The sequence below is a fragment of the Dryobates pubescens genome, chromosome 23, assembly GCF_014839835.1.
Source record: "Dryobates pubescens isolate bDryPub1 chromosome 23, bDryPub1.pri, whole genome shotgun sequence".
Lineage (NCBI taxonomy): Eukaryota > Metazoa > Chordata > Aves > Piciformes > Picidae > Dryobates > Dryobates pubescens.
Window position 1 is genome coordinate 18,749,197 of NC_071634.1, and position 23,190 is coordinate 18,772,386.

Below are 23,190 nucleotides of genomic sequence, written 5' to 3' on the forward strand. Positions count from 1 at the left end.
AAATATACTTTACTGGATTATTTTATGTTAACTGAATGCTGGGTTTGGGTTTTTTAAATAATTTTGAAACCACAACTACCAGATAAAGCTCTGCAGAGAATTTGAAATGTATTGTTTGCATTTGGGTAACAATTCTGCATCTTTAGGAGCCTTGGTTCCCTGCCCCCCCATCCCCCCCTGCCTCCTATCCTGTCATCCTGAAGTTGTTCTTTCTATTGCAAAATTAGGGAAATTCCCACCTTCCTTTTGCATTTGGTTTTGTATTTGGGCTTGAATGACGTACTCAAATAAAACATTCCCACCACTCAATGTGGCTGAAGCCTTTGGACATCTGTGCTTCTAAGACATAATATGGTGATGTACCACGCTGGTAGGCCGCAGAGTTTGTGTGGGTGGATGTTGTGGCGATGGCGGAGCTGTGAACTTGGTGGTGGCTGTGGGAGCTGGGAAGGTGCATCTGGAGGTCCTTTTCCTCCATGCTGCAAGGTGCCATTTTCTGTGCAGAGGTGAGATACAGCTGAGGACTGCAGAAATTTCTTTTTTGTTTTACACCATGTTTTTTCTTCGCCCCTCTCTGAAGGGAAGTTAGACTAAACTTGGGAGATGGCACTAGTGTTGTTCAGCAAAGCATTGTGTGATGACAATGCAGCTACTCTTTTATCTGGAGGTTTATAGAGGGTAACCTGTGGCAGCAACCCCAGCCTCTAAACCAAAGCTTCTGTGTCTGAGTATAGCTCAAAACCAATCTTAGGAAGCATTAGAAGCATCAGAACATACCAAAGCTCAGCCCACCCTCCTTTTCATTTCAGTTTGATTAGAAAGGTAACTGCAGAAAAGGATATAGATTGCTTGCAGATGTAGCAGTTAGCAGCACTACTTCTCTACTAATAAGCAAATCTGGATAATTTTTTTATTAGGCTGTCTTGCAGATAAGGATTTTGTACTCCAAAGTAATTTCATCAAATTCTTGTGCAAAAGGAAGGAGCTTCCACTTCAGTTAGGTAAAAATATTTATTACATTGTTTCTGCCCTTAATAAAATGTTGTCTTGCACCTCTAATTATACAAATACATTAAATATGAAGCAGCCTCTTAAAAACTGAAGTGTGGCCTTCGGTGCTTGAAATTAATTCATGGGTAAACAATCCTGACATTCATTCAGGAACTTGGGTACTGGAAGACTCTTAACTTTGTATTTGCTTGTGTCTTTGAAGAGGAGGAAGGTGTGCACAAACAATAATTGACAAGCTAAAACCATGGTCTTCAAGGCACGATTCCAGGAACCAAGTGTCACCTGAAGATAAGGTGGTTGAAGTGCACTATTTCATGCTGCAATGTCACTACATGTGGACACATGTGATGTACTACTGGGAGCTATAAAACACTGTACAAAAATCGGGCATTAGTACTAGAATTAAATGTAAGATGTCAGTCTCTTCCTGAGCAGTTCAAGTGGTCTCTCAGTGGCTATAGGGTGGATACTGCTCGTGTTTGCAGCTACTAAGCACCAGGTTCTCATTCAACTTTTACAATGCTGATTTGAGCTATCCCAAGTAATGTGAGAAATCTCTTACACTTCTCCCTACCTAAGCAAATTCCCTGAGTCATCCTGCCTGGTCTGCAGGTGCAGACACACAGACACATCTGTCTGTCCCAGGCTGTACGTGGCGGTTACTTGTTTCGCACAAGCGAGGCAACGTAAATCCAGACTGAGAGAACGCTCTGGGGGTAAGCATGAACGTACACAGCCAGGGCAAATTCAGCACTGGCAACATCAATGGTGTGAACTCCTGTGCTGTGCACAGCTTCTACTAAAGGCCTGACTTCAGAAAATGGCATGTGGATAGGAAATCCAGAGACCTGGGGGAAGGAAAAAGGGAAAGACACATAAGGTGAGAAGAAAAGGTAAAAGCAGCTGAATACATACATGGCTTCAAAAATCATGGCTTCGAAATGTGCATCGTCATTTATCTTTTCTATTGCTGGCCTGAGGAGATGCAATAAAAAATCTTGGTTTGTATGTTGATACTTTCTGCCTCTTCCATGTACTCCAGCCAAACTTCTGACATCTTTCCTCTTCATGTTGAACTTAACCCAGACTGAAGATGTTTAGAAATCCACTAGCATCAAGTTACAGCAATGAACACATACAGCATAACTTTGCTGTTGCTTCACTGGTTTTAATTCATTGTGGTCTGCTGGCACTGGCTGGGGCATTTGAGGTGGCAGACTTCTCCTGCCCATCATATCTTTCAGGTCCAACAGGAACTGAAGCAGTTTGCTGTGTGCAGTACTCTCAGCCCATCTGTCTTGCATGAAGAGCAAGAAGAACCTAACTTTCAGAAGAGCCTGGAGGAAGCCTACATGGCTATACCAGTGGCTGCAGACAATACTGAAGTACATAATTCTGCCTTTAAAGGGTGAAGAGTAGAAAACAAGTAAAGCATCCTGTTGTAGCTGTCATTGGGTGCTGTAGCACTACTCAGCACTACTGTCAGGTTATTACTGACCAGCCTTAAGGGTTAATGCAACAGAGTTGAAGATCCAGTGACAGGAGACCACACTTGTATTACTGCTGTACTGCAACAGTCACTGCCTCCAATACATAAATACAAGACCAGTGCAGCCAATTTATCTTTACATCCAACAAAGTTTTTCTCTTCAGCAACAACAATCACACAGCACTTACAGTATGAATTACAGAATATATATATATAGAATTCTATGATTCTACAGTATGGGCAAGGGATCAGGCCCAGCCAGCATGGATTTAGGAAGGGCAGGTCCTGCCTGACCAAACTGATCTCCTCTGCCCAGCTGACTGCCAGGTGGATCTGGGGCAGGCTATGGATGTAGTCTACCTTGACTTCAGCAAAGCCTTTGACACCGTCCCCCACAGCAAACTCCTGGCCAAGCTGTCAGCCCCTGGCTTGGACAGCAGCGCTCTCGAGCTGGCTTAGGAACTGGCTGGAGGGACGAGCCCAGAGAGTGGTGGTGAATGGTGCCACATCCAGCTGGAGCCAGGCACTAGTGGTGTCCTCCGGCAATCAGTGCTGGGCCCCATCTTGTTCAATAGCTTTATTGATGATCTGGATGAGGGGATTGAGTCCATCATGAGTAAATTTGAAGATGACACCAAGCTGGGGACAGGAGTTGATCTGTTAGAGGGTAGAAGGTCTCTGCAGAGGGACCTTGTTTGGCTGGACGGATGCCCAGAGTCCAAGGGTGTGAGATTTAGCACATCCGAGTGCCGGGTTCTACACACTGGCCACAATAACCCCATGCACTGCTTACAGGCTGGGGTCAGAGTGGCTGAGAGCAGCCAGGGAGAAAGGGACCTGGGGGTACTGATGGATAATAGGCTGAACAGGAGCCAGCAGTGTGCCCAGGTGGCCTGCATCAGGAACAGCGTGGCCAGCATGAGCAGGGAACTCATTCTGCCCTGTACTTGGCACTGGTTAGGCCACACCTTGAGTCCTGTGTCCAGGTCTGGGCCCCTCAGTTTAGGAAAGATGTTGAGTTGCTGGAAGGTGTCCAGAGAAGGGCAACAAAGCTGGGGAGGGGTCTGGAGCACAGCCCTGGGAGGAGAGGCTGAGGGAGCTGGGGTTGCTTAGCCTGCAGAAGAGGAGGCTTGGGAGTGACCTTATTGCTGTCTACAACTACCTGAAGGGAGGTTGTAGACAGGCGGATGTTGGTCTTGTCTCCCAGGCAGCCAGTACCAGAACAAGAGGACACAGTCTCAGGCTGCACCAGGGGAGGTTTAGGCTGGATGTTGGGAAGAAGTTCTGCACAGAGAGATTTGCCATTGGAATGTGCTGCCCAGGGAGGTGGTGGAGTCACCGTCACTGGAGGTGTTTAGGAAGAGACTGGATGAGGCACTTGGTGCCAGGGTTTAGTTCATTAGATGGTGTTGGGTGCTAGGTTGGACTCAATGATCTCGAAGGTCTTTTCCAACCTGGTTAATTTCCATCCTATTCTAGTCTATGCTATTGTATGCTATTCTGTGCTACAAAGGAACCAGATCATCAGTCCTTCACTCTGTAACTACCTACTTGCTGTACTACCAAGGATCACAAGAACTTTTGTACCCAAGATAAGCAAATAAATAGCACAGGGCATGCTTCTGTACTAGAGAGCAGTGATACTGAATCCTCAAGATTTAGATCCCAATTTTTATGCACAAGCAATGCAACACTACCTTGTAATCTCCCAGCTGCTTTTGCAGCTCTGCCTGATGGTCATCTTCAATATCTTTGCCTTGGTTTTGTTCCAGGAGTGGCAAAAAGTTACGCAGGGTAGAAGTACAGTATCTGTTCCAACGAGTTAGGTGCCTTGGTCTCCATTCCATAATCTTCTCTTTTAATATTTTTTCAATCCTGCAATAAAATGAACTGATAGTTACCAGTCCAGCATTTATCCACCGGTCCTCTGAACTGACCTCCCTTGATGCACTACAGATTTTTGGGGAAGACAAAAGACCTCTGTTACAGGTACTGCTACCTGATCACAGAATCACAGAATGTTAGGGGTTGGAAGGGACTTCCAGAGATCATAAAAGCACAGAACGGCAATGCCAGCATAGCTGCACGTTCTGTAACAGAATGGGAGGCCAAGGACTTGCAACCCGTTTTACTTGACACTCTCTCCTCCTTCCGCAGCACTTTGTTAGTAGCTGTGCAGCCATGATCAGTTGGTTCTGGCAAGCTGTTGAACAAAAGAATTTTAAAAAGCTCTGTGAACTACAGCTTCTGATCGATTTGTTTTTTTTTTTCCTTCTGGCTGTTCCCAATTTCTAGCATTCAAGGCAGGTTTGTAGGACCCAGCATCACCCAGTGATCAGCACTGACAGCATTTTGGTTGAAGTAGTTACCTGCCCTGAAGTTCCACCGCTGCAGCCTTGTCTGAGCACTGATAAACTAATTCTTCAGGCTAGCAATAAATGAAACAAATGTTAACCGGAGCAGTCTCTTCTAGCTGTTCAACAGTGTGACTTCAGCAGTTACTGCCTGGCTGGTACTCACAGGAGTTCTCTGTTACTTAGTGGAGACATGACTCAGGGGTGGGGGGGTGCAGGGAAAGGCAGGAATAGGCAAAGTATTTGGTTTTATACAGAAGGAATGCACAGCTGTTGTCCTGTAGCTATCCATGCAGGATCTCAGGACCATAGTGATGTAAACGGGACAGATCCTTAACAAAAACATAGTTACAGTGGCTCGGTGTGCTGAAGAAAATGTCCTGGCATGAAGAGAATGTCCTGGCTGTAGGCACAGCCTCAGAGAACAGACAGGAACTTCTCTAGAGGTTCTCAAAGGTAGAATCAGTTGAAGTTTGCTGGGAAAAAACAACCAGCATTCCACTCAAACATCTGTTTAATGGTTGTAAAGAGTGCCTGTACAAATCCTTTAAAAACCCAGTGCTACTCCATAACTACACTGAACCCCAGAAGCCCAAAGAACTTAATCTCTGCTTCTTTATGCCACATCTGTGATTTCTCACCCCCTCACATTAAGCTGGTACTAGGCCCATTAATACCTGAACGCTGGAGAGACCAGGGTATGGCAAGCTTCTTGAAAAGAAAGACTTCCAGAGTTTGGGTTTGCTGATATCAAAAGCTATCCTTGCTGGGGAATCATATTCTTGCATATTAAACCAAATCTGCAAGAAAGCAATTTCAGTTTAACTTTCAGCATAATCATAGACTGATTAAGACTGGAAGACTTTTAGGATCATTGAGTACAACCATAACCCAGCTACCATTATTACTAAACTATATCCTGAAGCACCACATCTACAAGCTTCTTGGACACCTACAGGGATGGTGACTCCCCTACCTCCTTGGGCAGCCTGTTCCAATGCCTCACCACTCTCTCAGTGAAGAAGCTTTTCCTAATGTCCAGTCTAAATCACAGAACACATTCCACCTACCGTGGCAAGGCAGTCCTATATAATCTTGGCCTCCTACACCAGTTACCAGTATGAGCTCATACAAGCAAGGCAGTCGTGTATGGTCACAGCTGACGTGCAGCTTTTGCATGCTCCTATCAAAAGAGATGGTGCTGGCTTGTCATGTCCTGTGCTGCTGAGTAAGGGCTGCAACCCATGGATCAACAGAATGACTGTCTGCAGCTGGCAGCTCTCCCTGCTGCATCTCTACCATGACATCAGCATCTCATGGTGCTGGGTCACAGTATACTACAGATTTTCTTCCCCTGTCCTCAGCTGCATACCCACCCCTCTGGTTTGCTGTGCAAGCCTGCTGGTGGGATTCTTCCAATGGCCCAGCACAGTGTAGCTGTGGCTATGACACCTGGTGCTCTGCTGCACCTCAGCACCATTGCTGTTTCAAGCTGATGATGCAGAATGTAAATAAGATATTGCAGACACAGCTTCTGTGTATATGTTGTCATCAAGCGGGAACCCACTTCTTGCACTCCTTTATTGATGTTCAGTTTGGTCTGTGTTTGAACCTAGTCTGAGGCCTGCAAGCATTGTAAGCTTCTTGTTCAAAAGAACCTGTAAATAACTACTGCTAAGGCTGCAACACATACCAACAATTACTATATCAATGTACTAATTAATGTGTAACTTATTATAATGGATTGTTCCGTGAGCAGCCTCTGTGACACAACATAGCTGTTTCTTCCCTGGTTAGAGATGAAGTGGTGTTGCTCTGCTGGCAGCACACCTGCTCAGTCACACGTACACTGCCATGAGTCGCTTTGAAAGATGCTGTTGAGTAATGCAGTTCAAGGTTAGCTGACTAGGCTGCCAGCACTGATGTCCCAGCAGATCAGAACCCAAAACTTAAACTATGTGACACCTCACATGACTTCTCGGGGTACAAAGAGAATATAAAAGCAAATGCTTGCTATACTTTGATGCACAATGGAGGCCTGACTCACTGCTTCCTTCTAAGGTTTCCCCAAAAACTAAGGAGCAAACTTACAAACTCTCCTTCCAGTTTTCATTCAAATAAGACCTAAGCTTCCATTTTGTTTTTTACATCTCACCTTCTGTTTCCTCACTTTCAGACTGTCACACATCTCTCTGCCTTGCTTGTGTCCCTCAGAAGCTGTGAGGGCTGCCTTCCAGCCAAGTCAGGGAATGCTGATGGCAGGAAACTGCCCAGGGCTTCTGTCCCTCCTGACACAGGCTCAGCTCTGCCCCATGCTCTAACCTTTGGTTCACCTGCCCTGAGCTGCACAGCTCTCCCCCACCTGCTCTGTCTCAGGGGGTTTCCAGCCAGACAATGAATACATTTGGAACATGTCCTGACATTGCTTCTCTTTCACAGCAAATATACAGGAGGGTGTGGCACAGGCAGAAAAATCAGTACAGTTTTTGTGCCTTCAGTGCCAGCTCTGTGCTTTGCATGTGGAATCATTCAGCCCTTACACATAACAGTTCAAGCCACTGCTTCCAATGTGTTGTATTTCACCTACAAACTGTTAGCTGTGAGGAGTTACTCTCTGTCAGCTAAGCAGTGGTAATCCAAACTGGGAAACATAAGTAAAACCCACCCATTTACAAAAATTATATGAACAAATGTCATGATCCACCTAAATGCTAATTAAAAAAAAATCTTTCTTAAATATTTAAAGTATTTAAAATATTTAAAAAGATACTTACGATTGAATAAAACCAATAATAATACAGTAACATAAATATAGTTACACTCACGAACAAATGATGCATAAGGTCAAGAAAAACATCAAGTTACCAACTCTCATGTGTATAGGAATGTGACAGGACTGGGTGCACTTACATTATCACAGCTGATCAGACAATATACGTTCTGTAAGGGGCAGAAAGTATCATACTGCCCATAGAAACTGCCAGTACTGGGGTTCCAAATCACATACTGACTCTGCTCCACAGTTAATACATATGCAGTTGGTCCCTAGGAAGGGAAAAATAGTATGAGGAAGATGTAATAAAACTGGCTACCAAGACATGCTTTGTATTGTTTGGAATATTTTTGCTATTTGGGAGGGCTGGGGCGTGGAACCGATTGGAAGAATTTACATGTTCATTACAATTCAACAAGCACATAACAATGTGTTTTATGTGGCAGAGGAATTTTGGGCAGACACAGCCCTGGGTGGGAACCAAATACTTCACAGAATAAAAGTTAATATTCAGACCAAATGAAAAAAATCCTCTTACCTCAGGAATAGCATTTCCAATGACGAGCCAGGCTTTTTTTCCCATACCAAGAAAATAATTGCACAAGAGCACAGCATGTTCTTCCTCATCTCCCGCCAGAAGATAGAGAAATTGCTAATTGAGGAAGAAAATGAAATAAAAATTAAGGTCTTTCAATGCAGTTAACAACTGCATACCAATTTATTTCTGAACACTTCTGAAGCAAGAGTCCCCTCAGATCTATGCAGCTGATCTTTATTGGGTTTTGTGCACTGCTTCAAAATGCGGGATGAAAAATGAATGCTGGTGATGCAGGGCTGAGGTTTTACCACAAGAACCAGAATCTTTGCCTTTTGAGTTGTTCTGAAATGTACAGAAAAGTTCTGAGATGGTGAAAATATCATCTGTGGTTAACTTAGTATCTGCTGTTATGCTGCAGATGATGGGACTTATTTGTATGTGACAGAGAAGGCTGAGTGTCCCCTTACTGTGGACATTAAGTGCAACATCTTGTCTCTAGTTCCTTGGAACTACAATGTTCAGGTTTAGTCTGAAGTCTCTAGCAGTCAGCACCCTTTCACTTGTACATTCTGTCTTGGTTTGTAACTGGGAAAAACAGCAACAACAAAACAACAGGAAAAGCTTAAAGCCCTGAGCATTGACCCTGAGGGTCAATCAATTACAAACTATTGAAGATAAATATTTTGGATAAGCAACTTTTCTGCATCCTTGGTCTTCATTCCTTTTCCTTATACAGAAAAAGTCTTCACAGTAATAGAATCACAGATTAATTCATGTCTGAAGAGACCTCAAGAGCTCCTCTGGTACAATCTCCCCCTGAAAGCAGGGCCTGCTAGGATGTTATATCACGTTCCAGAGGATAAAGAATTTGCATTGCTTACATCTGATGTACTCCATAAATCACAAATTCCAGCAAATGACACAGTATCTGGCAAAAAAGGAATGAGAGCAACGTAACGAGCCACCAGCTCCTGCAAGAAAATAAAACAGCAGAAGTCACCCCTTCAGCTCCCAACAGGGATAGCCAACAACAACAGCATGAAATTAGATATGAGGCACAGTGCTGTTTCCACAGACAACAATGACAAAAGGCTGAGCTCCTCACAGCAGCAGCTAGCTCATTTTAGAACTTATATCAAAGAGGGATATGATTTATTTCCGTTGAGGTTTGGCAGAACTGTCATTTTAAGGACAACACTCTGTCCCTATTTTGTTCCAGAGGCGACAAATATCCTTTTCCGACATCCTCATGGACAGACTCACTGAGTATCATAAAGTCACTACTACTTTATTTTGTACCTCCAGCTGTTCCTTTACGAGAAGAACAGCTATAAACGGTGATGTGTCTACATGGATGTGTGAACACACACGTTCTGAAATCTGAGAACCTTCCCTGACTTTTCCAAGTACTTACTGCTGCTGTTTGAGAACTATCTGGGACAGCATCAAGAAGCTCCTGTGGTGCATTCAGAGGTCGGATATATCTGGTAATAAAAACTGTTTTCCCACTGAGGTCAATCACAGTCGTTAGGCACTGGCGGCTTGGAAACTTCGATGTACACTCAGCTTCATACTTTTCTGCTGCCTGGAGCAATTTCTCATCTTCTTCAGTATCAAACTTCAAAAGATGATAGAATTTATACAAAAATGGTTTCATTTAGAGTTTGGGTTTAAGTCTTTATAAAAAAGGAGTGCATTTTGCAGTTTCCTTGTGGTTTATGATGTGGCTTGCAGACATCTGTCTGCAAGGTCAAGGCAATGGAAAATCAGCAATCTGCATTTACTTACAGATGCTCTTAATGACCTGAATCTGTGATCCGACTTTAGGAAAGCACTACAAAATGTGAAAGCTATAGCCAAGGAAAACTGCAGGGATGAAACACCACATATTAAAGGTAAACAAGTATGGTTAGGTACTAACCCTAAAGGCTACTCACTTAACACTCCATTAAAACCACAGCTGAGATTATACACAAAATCCCAGTGCTTGTTACATAAACAATACTGTAACAACCCTGCAAAATAGCAAAATAATTGCAGGAAAGGTCCAAGTAAACTTTAGATGAGTCTTAATATACTCCAGACTGGTTTAGATGCCATTTTTCCAGAAGCAAAACCAAGACCTAGAAGCACATATTATATATATCTATATATCAGTAACAATTATCTGCTTATATTTATATTTAAGAGGCCATCATTTAAAGGTATTAGCATCAGTCAAAATAGGTTTTTCATCTATGTACAATCCCTTATACATTTCTAGGGGTGCTGAGAATTAAAGCTCACCCTTCATAGCATTTCTGTTCATATTAAACCACTTTTTGTCATTTGTTAATCTTCCTCTGAAATAAGCCAGAGGTGGAGCAGCTGGGCACTGCCTTATAGCTGCATGTCCAAGTCAGCAGAGAAGGTGCACAGTGGTTATTAACAGCCCCTGGCACTGTGTAAATTGAAATGCAATCATTCGCTGCAAATATTACAGACAAAGAGACAGCTACTATGTCACAGTCAAGTAATGCAAAGCATAGAAAGATCACTGAATGGCACAAACCCAACTATGTCTCAACTGATTTAATTTATATAAATGCATGTAATTTATATAAATTATATACTTTTCTAATTTAATATTGTACCTTCTTAAGCATTTCATTCATCTATATGGAGATTCAGGAAGGACAGAAGGAAAGAGGAAAAATAGGTAAAGAAACAAAAAAAGGTATCATAAAATTAAACTGAAATTAAGCTTGGCATCTTAAACTAGTACACAAGTATTTCAAATGACTGGCACCATGTCCCATCACATCTTGAAAACCTTCAGTAGTTGGGACTCTACCATGTCCCTGGAGATACTGTTAATACGAATCACAGTTCTCACTGTAAAAACTTCTTATGTTGAGATAAAACCTTTTGTAGTGCAACCTGGACCCATTATCACTTGTCTTATCAGTGTGGCTCTTTGTGGGAGAAGCTTTCACATGTATTTCCTGCTACTTAGAATGGGATTCATTTCCTGCATTTTGATTTACTGTGCTATGATTCTTTGCCACATCTTTGGAATGGAAGGTACTTCAGTTCCTTAACTCTGAGTTTTGGCCAGGGCCACTTAGCTCCTGCCATCATATTTGAAATGAAAGAACTTAGGTCAGGTAGACCTAAATATGCTGGATTTTCCCTCCAAAGCATTCAGATCAGTTCTAAATATAGCTACCAAACTGCACCATTTTACTAAGCATTAATACAATACATAACCTTTTCCTTAGATTAAAACCATGAAACTCTTGAATAAAGTCTCATCTAATTAAAGGTGCTTCCGGGCTGTTAAGTTTATATTTATAGTTTTGAGTCCTAGTAATAATTTTATCATTCAGGCTAAGTAACTTTAGAAGGCACCCATGAATGCTTTATTCATGTTCTTTATTTTCAGCAGTACTAAATTATAACAACTCCCACAGTATGGCAAGGAGAAGAAGAACAAATAGGACTGGATAGTTTCCAAGACTGTAATTTAACAGGAAAGAGGGGGGTTAGAATGCATCATAGAATTTTATACTTACGCTGAAAAAAGCAGTTACATAACAACAAGCCTTTCTCTTCAGCTCCTATTTGTTTCTAATAATAAATGACCAGCATACCACTGAATTGGAAATGAACGAACTGCTGCTGTTTGTGCATGAAAAACAGACACCTTGCTGAATGGATCTCAAAATCATTGCAGAATGTTACACGAAATAGCAAGAGGCGTAAGCATTTTAGGTACATATTTGGGCTGTTAGTGTAAGGCACTTTGTGGTAGGTTGAGAGAGGGCTTAGCTCTCCCTCCTCCACAGAGTAAGATACCACAGCTCACCCAGTCGGAGGAGCAAAGCTATATATTTACAAGCATATATGGAAAGCAGGTTATATATAACACAATATATACAGGTATTTACAATATATGCACAGAAATATACAGCAAAGAGAAATAACACAACAAAAATCCCTCCCCCAGGAGGGATCCCCTCTCTGTAACCCCCTCTCTCCCCCCCTACCTCCCTTTTTTCCCGAAAAGGGGTTAGAGAGAAAGAAAGGCAAGTTATTAAGGAAAAGAATCGTTATAAAGCTTTCAAAAGCCCATGCAGGATTAGTTTTTGCTTATCTGAAGGCCAACTCCAGCAGTTCGCAGAGAAACAGGCAGGGAGAACAGGCTGAAACCCAAACTTCCCAACTCCCAAACCACACTGAACTGAGAAAAAAAAAAAAAAAATTCTAACTGCTCCACAATCTAAAGTTGCATTTTATCCATCCACCAATGAAATTCGTTTAGAATATCAGAATGTTTTTGTTCTAGTACCGAAAACATTCAGCCAGAGTGTCCCAGCACTGTTTTGTCTTAAAGGCACAGCCTCAAACGATCACACACTTCTGGTTTAGCAAAAAAACCTGAAAACCCCCAAAGTAACAGCTTTTAAAATAATTATTGTCAAGATCTGGAGGCATGCATGAAGCCACAAATAATAAATGGTGTATTTGAGCAGTATAAACACAGAAGCAAGAAAATACTATGTTTGCACCTCTTGCACCTACATCACCTTCTTGATATCCACTGTTTGCAAATACTCATATGAACGCTTAATTGTTTACAGGTGTAAAGAAGAAATTATATGCTCACAGACAATGAATGTAGATCTACTTTCTGTTAATAACAGAGCTAGGTACCGGGGGAGAATTATTTCTCATGCTGGAAGTGTCCATCTGACTTAATGGTGCATCCAACTACATTGAACTGAGCTGAAAAATGTGAGGTAGGACAGATTGTATATTGATATCCTTCTGTACTTGTACTTGCATCCTTTGGTGCACTAAGTACTTACCTGCATCTCAAGAACTGTACCACTGGAAACAAAAAGCACACAGGGAGTTATCGATAAGTTACCTTCTCTCTGACTGACTCTCCAGGAATGAGCTGTGGTTCGATGGTAATGAACAGTGTTATGTAGGAGGCCTCACTCAGACTGCGCACAGAGTCATAACCTCTTTCGATTCCCAGGTTCTTCTCTTTGCTGTAGCCAAGGAGGACAGGAGGAATATTCACCTTAAATGTACCATCAATCTACAACACACATGGAGAAATATGTCTCGTTAGAAGCAAAACTCCAAACCTTTTTTCTCAAATACATTTGCTACTCATATGTAAATATTTTACACCTTTGATTTCTTTTTTACTCTGAATTGCAAAACAATAAAATCAGAGAATATGACAAATATACTGATTAGCTGTGGGGAAAACATGAGAGATCTCATTGTTAAATGCATTAATGACAACTGGACTTCAGCCTCTCTTGCATATTAGGGAGACTGATGTTTAATGTAACAAAAATCATACACACTACTTCTTGCAGAAAGGAAGAGTGCCAGGCTTGCAGTGTTTTTCCATCAAACAGCAATCTCTACATGGCACTATGTACTTGGAAAATGATGAAATACAGTTTGTAGTATTATGCTTCTGAAGCATCACACCAGCAGGCCTTCACCTATGTTTGAGTGATGCAAGAATAATGCTCTAGCACCCCCAGATGGACATCTTCCAGGCAGAAGCTGCTGATGCTTCTTGGGTGCAAATGGAACTGAGCCCATGCAATCAGCTTCCCCACAGAGGACTGCTCCAATACTCACCAGCCCTTTGTACCACTCTCTGCCATCACAGATGTTTCATTACCAACTCCTTTCCATTCCCCAGTTTTGTATTTTAAGAGATTTACTCCAAATTATTGACACTCACCCTTGACTGAAAATATATGGTAGTAAATGGAATCTTAACACATCCCAGCCAGTGCCTCTCAACACGGGTGTGGATTTCACTTCCTCTGTCACCATCGTCCTATTAAAAAGTTGCCCAACATAACACCTTTGTAAGCCGACCTCATTTCCTTTAATTCAACTATTTAATCACAGCATTAATAAAAATTCTGGATTATTTTAACAATTTACTATAGTATCAGTTGAACTACTAGTATGTCAATGATCGTTCTGCATGCCTTTCAAGCATGCCACATGCTGACCAACTACAACATCGCGGTCCATGATACAACATGCTTGCACTTCAGAGTTCAAGTCCTGTATAACTTGTGATGGAGAACTCAAAAATCTGACAAGGAGTCCACAAGAGTCTCCTCAGACAACATAAATTAAGGTCTGGGCTTATAACAGAGTGTTTTACTAGTATTTAAAAAAGCTTTTTGAAGGCTTTTCTCCTGTAAACCCTATGGAATGGAAGTAGTGCTTTCATGTGTATTGCCTACCAGGGATTTCCAGATCTAGAATCATCAGCCTACCAGGTCTTTAAAAGTAAGATAATCTCTACAGGTTAGAGTGACATCTGAGTTTCCAGACTACCTTCTTTCCTTTTATTTTGCCAAATATCAGTTCACTTTTGAGGACAGAATTCTGCTCTCAGTGAAACGTGTGCAGTATTTATTTTTGGGTCGTATTTTCAAGAATCTTGAGTGCTGCTATTTTTGTGCATGCTGAATGTGACTGGGAAAGCTTCCACTGGTTTCAGCAGGGGAAGGAGTTATGCCAACACTAAGAGCTCACAAATATTTCTTGTTACTAGTGCTTGCAATTTTTATCTCACTCAAAAAATTAATATAATACAGTGAAAAGATGGGGTGTTTGTCACCAAACACATGTAAAACAGGATGAGTCAGAGCATAAAAAGATCATTACTAAAAAATACAGGAGCTGGGGTAAATCATCTGGAACTTAGTAAAAAGTAAGTTTAAGAACAGAGTTCAGACTACAATTCATATGGAGATACCAAAATTGAGAGGCAACAAGTTCATTGCATATCAGTAAAAGAGATTTCATACACATGTTCAACTCTACCAGCAAATGACACAGTACAGACAAAGGCTGACACTAGAGACTGCTCCCTCTTGCAGTACTGACTAGATATAAAATCATATGGAAATGCAGAATAGAGACAGGAAGATACACGGGATGGTAAAAGCTATTAGACTGAAAAGTCATCTTCCATCTTCTGTCAACCTCAGAAAGCTCACAATATTCTGAAGTGTCCTGTCCTTCAGTTATGAACTCACCTCTACAGCATCATGAAGCACTTCATCAAAAACATTAATGAAGACTTCATCCTTCACTGACTGCAAACTGTGCATGCTGTAGTCACTGTTAGGAGCTCTGAAAAGATTAATAAACCAACAAAGTGCTTTGAGCAGAACAGGAAAACTTGAATGAATTTGCATGCTCAAATTAGAAGTATTGTAACTCAGAAATAATTTGGTTTCCTTTTGCCATACCTAAATGGAAGCTTGAGTTCCTCATTCCAGTTGGGGTTTGGACCCTCTGCTGTTGTAGTCCGGCAAACTGTTCGCTGGAAAGAAACTTCTACAAAAGGACGGACTAAGACCTATAGATACAGATTAAAACAAAGGATACAGGCCTCTATAAAAATTCAACTGTATACTTTGTGGAGACCAGGCTGTGCCAGCCTAGATAAAACTCTAATGCACCTTAAATATTGCACTTCCCGGGCTTCTACGATTTACGAAGCTTTAAAAAACCAAACAAACAGCTTGACATGTAGGCATTTCCAAAAGATGATGTCTATTCCGAATACTTGACGTATTTACATGCAAATTTTCTCCTGAGAGTGGGGAAGCTACTGGTTGTCTAATCAAAGAAGGGAACTGAAACAGCATGTGATGCAGACAGCAATGGAAAAAAGCACACTTGTATTTTTTATCTGTAATCCAAGAAGTTTACTGCTACAATCCTGGCTGTCTCTGAAATTGGCTTCTATTACAGAGAAGCAACTGCTACTAGACACAACAACCCCCTAATGTGATTTTAAAAAGCCTTAATGGAACATTTCATTAATGTTCTGATTCATATGGCAGAATCTTTTCTACATCTCAAAATGCTATTATTTTGAGGGCAAATCGTAAGAAAAAACCCTTAAGGGCTTCCATTCTCATTCAGTATGATGCTGAATTTATTTCTTAATAGCAAACAAATGCAGTTTCAGCATCAGCTGTAGGAATGGCTGTGCTGGCTTAGACTAAGTGTGCACTGGGACCAAAATTCAGGCTGCGAAAATGACCATCGGCAAGCACATGTAGAAGAATCAGAACAGAGAAGGTACATGTGAAGTTTTCTCCTATTACTCTTCCAGGCTTCAACTGTTTTCAGATGAAGGACTTTCAAAGCCTGTAATGATTTTTCTATTCAGTAACTCCCAATGGATCACTCTTCCTCATACTTGTCTGATACTCACTTCAATGCAAGAAAACCAATTTAGTCCACAGTACACGTAAGCAACTCCTCTGGGCACCTACTAACTATTCCATGGAGAACCACAATGTTATGTGTGTCTTGAACTTTATTCCTGTTAGCTCCATTTGATGATCCCTCACCCCTGTACTGAGACAGTAAGGAGTCAATTCCCAGTCCATCTTCTTCACATTACTCATGATTTTCTGCCTCTTAACCACATTCCCCCTTCTCTACTCCCAAGTACTGCCATTCTGGATGAAAAGCCCTATCATTTTCCCCTATGCTGTAGTCATTCTGCATTTCTGACATCTTTATTGCACTTCTCTGAGCTTTTGCAGCTTTACTATCTTTTTGGAGGCCAAGGAGATAATAAGATATCTTCCTGATGGTGGATGTCACTGTCTCTGGAAAAGAAGAATGCCCACAAGCTGATGTAAGCAAATGTTAGCTCTGTAGTATTACCTGGTTGAATGCCCAGTCTGGGCTGTCAGCTGGGATGTGAGCTGCTGGGGAGGCTGCAAACATCTCATTAAAAGACCTTGAGGATTTGGATGGTTGATGGAGTTTGCTACAAGAGGAAACAGACAACAACAATAAAAGACAGAGAACAGATTACAAAATATGAATCCCTGGATTCTGGAAATACTTCTGATTATTTTTATGTTATGACTTTAACCTTGGAAAGATGTTTGTTTGATTAAATAACATGAAAAGAATGCCAGAAAGGGGTAGTGAGTGCATAGCTCTTGTAAGCCTCATTGCAAAAGCATGCTTTGTGTCTTCTCTTTCCTGAAATGACTAATAGCCCCTGATTTTGCTTCACCACATAATCTCCCTGAACTACAGGTTTTTCAGTGTAAGCAGATGAATCCCCACAGAATTCATAATCATTGTAGACTTCACGGTATCCAGGCAAAGCCTCTGTGACAAAATTAAACCCATATGGATACGACACAATCGACAACCCATGACTGAAGTAAAATAAAAATTAGTATGCTTATTTTTATAGTGTGTCAACTTGAAGTTAACTTTTTTTTGGGGGGGTGGGTAAAACCACCACGGTGGAGATTACAAAAGAGAAAGCATTCACAGGGAAAGCAGCCCAAAATAAGGTATGATGTAGTGCAGAAAGACTGAGAGACTTTCATTTTTGTAATACGAGTAATGAATTGAAATCTTCACCTTTTCATTCCTGTCAACGTTTCTAATATGAATTGCTTTCCTTAGTATGCACTTATTTAGAGAAACCCAACAGAACCTTTATTACAGTAAAAGCTTATTGTATTTATTATTGATGTGCTAACTCCTATACGCACAGCAATTGCTCAGCTTGAAAACACCTCTGAGTTAAATGCAAGGTGTATTAATTTTGGGAGAGACAACAACACTGCAGTAATATGTGGCTTCTGGAACAGAACCGGTGTTCACAGCGCAAGCACCTCTGCATGACACAGCATCATGCAGTGCAGGCTTTGCCTTCATGTGCCTGAAGTAACTGGAGCCAAATTAGGTTCAGTCCATTAACTTAAGCAGTTCATGAAGAAGACTAACATGCTACACTCAGGAGGCAAATATTACACCCTACAACGAAGACTGGATTTTTTAATGCTTATGTTTGGTATTTAAGATATTAGGAATTAAAATTGCCCTGAGTATAAATAACAGGTATAATTCATCTAGTATTAACAGTTACAATGTTATCAGCCCATTGGAATGGGCTGCCCGGGGAAGTGGTGGGGTCGCCATCGCCGGGGGTGTTCAGGACGAGGCTTGACAGGGTGCTTGGTTGCAGGGTTTAGTTGATTAGGTGGTGTTGGATGATAGGTTGGGCACGATGATCTTGAAGGTCTCTTCCAACCTGGTTTATTCTATTCTATTCTAAAGCTCTAAGTTATCTTCCAGTTTCTTCCTTAGGCAGACTGAATATAGTCTTTGAATTTAGCTCTTATTGACAAATGGTCATATTATTCTACAAACTTACAAAAGAGCAGTTCTTTATGATCATTAATAAACAGATCCATGTATATATGTTTTTATCACGACGAAACACACAGCTGAACTTTTATCATTAGTTGCTTCAGCTGTCAGCAAAGCAGCTGCAACCAGAAAAATTGATCTGTACTGGAATCAGGTGTTTGAACATACCTTGTCACTGGTTTTCTGACTGGAATATCATAAGCTCTAATGATGTTCACTAACAGTTTTATGTCTCCATCTGATAAGTTCTGTGCTGTGACCTTCTTCCTTTCTTTTCTTCTTGGCTTTAATGGACGTTTTGGCTCTGTCAGTTTAAAGAGGCTGAGTCCCAAAATGCTAATAATCATAAAACAGATACTTAGTCATTTTTGCATAGAATCCAGCGCTCTAGCATTTCCATGATACACATACAAATTATGCACTAACAGAAAGGAAATATATCCTGTCAGTGTCATACCAAACTATAAAATGTCAAAATGTTTTGTTTAGTATGACACAATCCATCCAGGTCTGTCTTACAATTCACAAATTTTAAGTTAAGTGACAAAAAAGTGGTGGTTTTCCACCCCCCAAAACAAGGCAAGATACAAATAAGACAATTACACAGCTTTGAGGCAGATCTAAACTATGGGGCTACAAACAAGGTATCTAGCCATTGACAAAGTTGTCAACAACCACTGTACGGAATAAGCAAAAAAATCTAATTACACAGCTATGTAAAACAAACAATAGGAAGCAGAATGAATATGCCACAACATACCCTGGACCCTCAGAGCTTATAATTCAAGGCAAAGCAGAACCAAAGAGAGGTGGGGGGGAAAGTAAAAGAATAAAAAGCAGATGTTTTATACATCAATTATTAACTGCTAACATTCCAGAAACTACTTAAAAATGTGGTAAGCAATGGCATTATTTCCTTATACAGAAAATTCCATAGCAATTACTGTTAGAATAACACAAAATTATCATTTACTGAATTATCTCACCGAGTAGATGCCTTAAAGAAATCAGGATGTATTTTAAATTCACTAGCCACACAAAATTAACAAATAGAATTCCATATGAATTAGTATTCATGACAAGAAAACAGCAACAAAGCATTAACAGTTCTGTCATTCTATGATTTCAATTTTAAACAACTGTAAAAGCTGATTATGGTCTTGTTTGGATTGTTCCATTCTGTGATGTGAAAACACGAACTGAAAAATAGGACGAGCTCTTCTAAGAGAGGAAGTCCTTGTGCCTCCAGCAGATGGAACTGTTTAGATTGAAAAAGCTTTGTCTGTACTTTAAGGGCATCACAAGAAACTTTTACATAAAAGAACTTGTCTTTCACAACCTGTTTACTTACATTTTAACTCAGCAACACTAACTAAGAATTATCTGTGCCATGATGACTGAAAAATATCAAAATCAGCCAGTATGGGATTTGGAACATAAATTCAAAGAAAGTGTATTAAAAATAATAATCAAAAAAAGAAGAAAAAAAGGAAAAGAAACAAGAAGTATTTCCAAATCCAGTAACATTTCTGAAAGCAAATAGCATATGATAACGTTGAGGAACACCAAACAGAAATACAGAAGTTAAATAAAGAAAATGACTGTTAAATAATCTGCTGCACATTATTTGCGGGGCACATGCACAGACTTTGTGAACACCACCTATACAACCAGTAGGAGTGTTATTATCTCTGATCCTTGTCTGATATTTGGAAATCATTCAATCTGGCACCAGCCAGGGCTATGTTCAGCTTCTCAGATCACAGACTGCTGCATTATATCTGGCTAAATCTTACCTACGTGCTGCCACATTATCTCTGCCAAAGTCATCCCTTTCCTTACAGAAGTTTTTAAGCACTTGGTGTATCAAAACGCAGTCTGCACTGGCAGAGGGGCACATAGCAACTGGAAGTTTATGTATCATATAGAGCACAAAACCCCATCAGTTAGGTGCATCAATACACTTTGCAAAAATAGACCAGAGATGGGTTTACACAAATTATTTTGACTTAGAACAAATAAAGATAGTTCCTTACCCCAGGCTGGGAATCTCCTCTTCATTGACAAGGTCAGAGTGAAGGAAATGGTGTTTTGCAACGAGGAAACGGTTTATTACTGATTCTCGAACCTGTGCATGGGGAAGGAGAAGAGACAAAAATACATTTCTAATCCAGACCCATTGCAAGTATTTGCATTCTGTCTATTAAACACAATGTCCAGATCCACATTCTCTTATTTTTTACCAATTTTAAAAGAGCCACAGTCCAAGGAAAATTTCCTTTCTACCAGCTACTTCTGAACACAATATGACCTCATTTTACAAACAGTGATTCGCTAGAAACAGTGACCAGTTCATCACCAGAAACAATCACAACAATGAATTACACTAATAGATGTCTCTTTTCCACATCTAAATGAAGTTGTGGAGAAGACTGTAGAGCAATCTGCATGGTATTAGGTATGGGAAGATATGCCCTCTGCCTTAGGCTGCAGGACAAGACACTGTGTTGCATCAAATGACTGATTTGAGGCACTGAATTGTATCAAATGTGAACAGTGGCTAGGGCTGCTTTCTTGGAGATAATTGTCTTAGCATCACAGCTTACAAGAAGGAAAATAAGGAGGAGAAGGAATTTAGTGAGCACCTTGGACACAACAGGACGGATCTCTGGGACACTGGAGCAAAAAGGAATTTACGGGGCTGCTAGAAAAATCCAGAATTGCACCTTTTTTCAATAGCTTTAAATGAGTCAAACACAAAGCTCCACTTGTTCACTTAAGACCTAATCTGGAATTTGGAAAAAGTCTGCAGCTCACATTTAGAGATGAATCTGTTTTTAGTATTCATGGAACTAAAGCATCTAAGTATAGAAGCAACATATGGTTTAAAAATACTTTGGATCCATATTTCTTACAGCTTACCTTCTGCAGATAGTTGGCAACAACTGCTCTGTGTGCATCCAGGTAATTTTTGCTGTCAATCACATCCCTCTCTTTCAGTCTCTTCTCATAGTCCTAAAGAGTTTTGGATTCAATAAATATTCAGTGCTTTATTATATGCATGAAAAAAGGTAAACATTTCGTTCATATCAAAATATGGACCACAGTAAACCAAAACAGGTATCAGAGGTTTATAAAGCTGGTTTTGATGCTAACGTGTATAGCAAAAGCATTGCTAAACTTCCTCAAATAAAGACAGGAATTCCATCAAGTTAGTAATATAAACTAAATTAATGTTCTATGAATAACTTGAAGATGTCTCTCTCTTCTCTTAAAGCTGAACTTTGACCTGCTGTAAACTGAAATTCCATTTGAACCGGAAATGGTTTCTCTTGCTGCAGCTGCTTTATGGAGAATCCTTCATACACCAAGAGTGATGCGGTGCTGATGGAAGATGACCTGAAATCTGAACTGGCTTAATACACATAACTAGTTTTCATACTGTCTCACATCAGAAGAAACTCTGCGGGGGAGTTTGCTGAGAAACAATCACTGAGTTGTTTTGAAGTTAAGTTCAAGAAATATAGATAGATTTAATAGCAGAAGAAAAAAAAATAAAAATCTTTGTTTGTACATTGTGAGAAAGTGAAAGGTCTTTATGTGTCCAGCGTGTGAAAATTTTGCTTTGTCTAAGGCTTGAGAAGAGTCTGCAGCCTAACAGAAAGGCTGAGATGATTACTGGTTACCACCACAAGAAAAGAGGGAGCATTTCTCAGGGCAGTGGTTACTATTCTGGTGCACTACAGTGGAAGCTGTATTGACAAATGCAACTTGTATTCACAAGCACAGGAGAAACTGGCTGAGGCCCACTAAAGGACTACTAAGACAGTCAGAGGCCTAGAATGCATGATTTACAAGAAGAGGTTGCAATCTTAGAATGATGTAGGTTGGAAGAGACTTCTGGTGGTCATCTGATCTAAACCCTCAAAGCAAGAACCATTCTAATCAGGATTTTCAGTATCTCAGGAGTTGGCAATCCTACAAACTTCCTGGACAGTGTGTTCTAAAACCTTAATATACTCTTTGTGAAACATGTTTTCTTTGGATCTAACAGGAATTTCTCTTGGAGTAACGTGTCTATCATCATCTTACTTCTAATTAGGATTAGTCTTGCTCTCTTTTCTCTGCATCATTTCATTAGGTACCAGAAAGAAGTTAAAGATCCTCCTTAGTCTTGCCCTCCTAGGCCAACACAAACTTAATTCCTTTCAGCCTCTTCTTGTACATCATCTTGTGTTCCAGCCCTGTAGATACTCTGGTAGCTCTGTACTGAACTGGCTTCAGTATCTCAGTGTCTTTCTTGCACTAGACAATGTGTTCAACTTAATTAGCTTGGCAATGAAGAGGTTAATATGCAATCTAATAGCTTCCCACAACTACTTGAGGGATGATTACAAAGCAGAGATTTCCAAAGTCATCTCTTTAGTACCAGACAATACAGGAAAAAGAGCCATAAACAATTTAGAAGGCTCAGGTTGGACGTGAATTGTTGTGGTGGTTTTTTTTTTTTAACCACTAGAAGAATAGAGCAGCACTGGTACAGGATATCCATAAAGGTTGTGAAATCTCCCATTCAGAGCTTTTCAAGACCTGGCTAGACAAATACACAGCTGATCTCATCTAGTGCTGGCAGCAGCCCCACCTCTTCAGTGGAAGGCAGGACTAGGTGACCTCCAGACATTATTTTCAAAAAAGTTCCACAATTCTATGAAATTTCAGACTTCTTGGACAAATAGTTAGTAAACCAATTAGGAAGAATACCACTTGAAACTTAGTT

At 40.6% G+C, this 23,190-nt stretch overlaps 1 protein-coding gene across 1 annotated transcript in view; it reads right to left on the reverse strand.

The window, feature by feature from the left end:
• Nucleotides 1–177: 177 nt before the first annotated feature.
• CC2D2A (coiled-coil and C2 domain containing 2A) overlaps nucleotides 178–23,190 on the reverse strand; it is a 45,644-nt gene continuing 22,631 nt past the window's right edge. The window contains exons 19-34 of the mRNA XM_054172167.1: nucleotides 21,336–21,428; nucleotides 20,450–20,541; nucleotides 18,582–18,749; nucleotides 16,899–17,004; nucleotides 15,461–15,570; nucleotides 15,245–15,341; nucleotides 13,924–14,022; nucleotides 13,078–13,254; nucleotides 9,580–9,783; nucleotides 9,047–9,136; nucleotides 8,166–8,279; nucleotides 7,765–7,899; nucleotides 5,532–5,654; nucleotides 4,870–4,928; nucleotides 4,198–4,375; nucleotides 178–1,859 (exon numbers count right to left, since the gene is read on the reverse strand). Of these exons, the coding sequence (XP_054028142.1) occupies nucleotides 1,671–1,859; nucleotides 4,198–4,375; nucleotides 4,870–4,928; nucleotides 5,532–5,654; nucleotides 7,765–7,899; nucleotides 8,166–8,279; nucleotides 9,047–9,136; nucleotides 9,580–9,783; nucleotides 13,078–13,254; nucleotides 13,924–14,022; nucleotides 15,245–15,341; nucleotides 15,461–15,570; nucleotides 16,899–17,004; nucleotides 18,582–18,749; nucleotides 20,450–20,541; nucleotides 21,336–21,428 (2,034 nt within the window). The 3' untranslated portion in view covers nucleotides 178–1,670. The remainder of the gene's footprint in view (nucleotides 1,860–4,197; nucleotides 4,376–4,869; nucleotides 4,929–5,531; nucleotides 5,655–7,764; nucleotides 7,900–8,165; nucleotides 8,280–9,046; nucleotides 9,137–9,579; nucleotides 9,784–13,077; nucleotides 13,255–13,923; nucleotides 14,023–15,244; nucleotides 15,342–15,460; nucleotides 15,571–16,898; nucleotides 17,005–18,581; nucleotides 18,750–20,449; nucleotides 20,542–21,335; nucleotides 21,429–23,190) is intronic.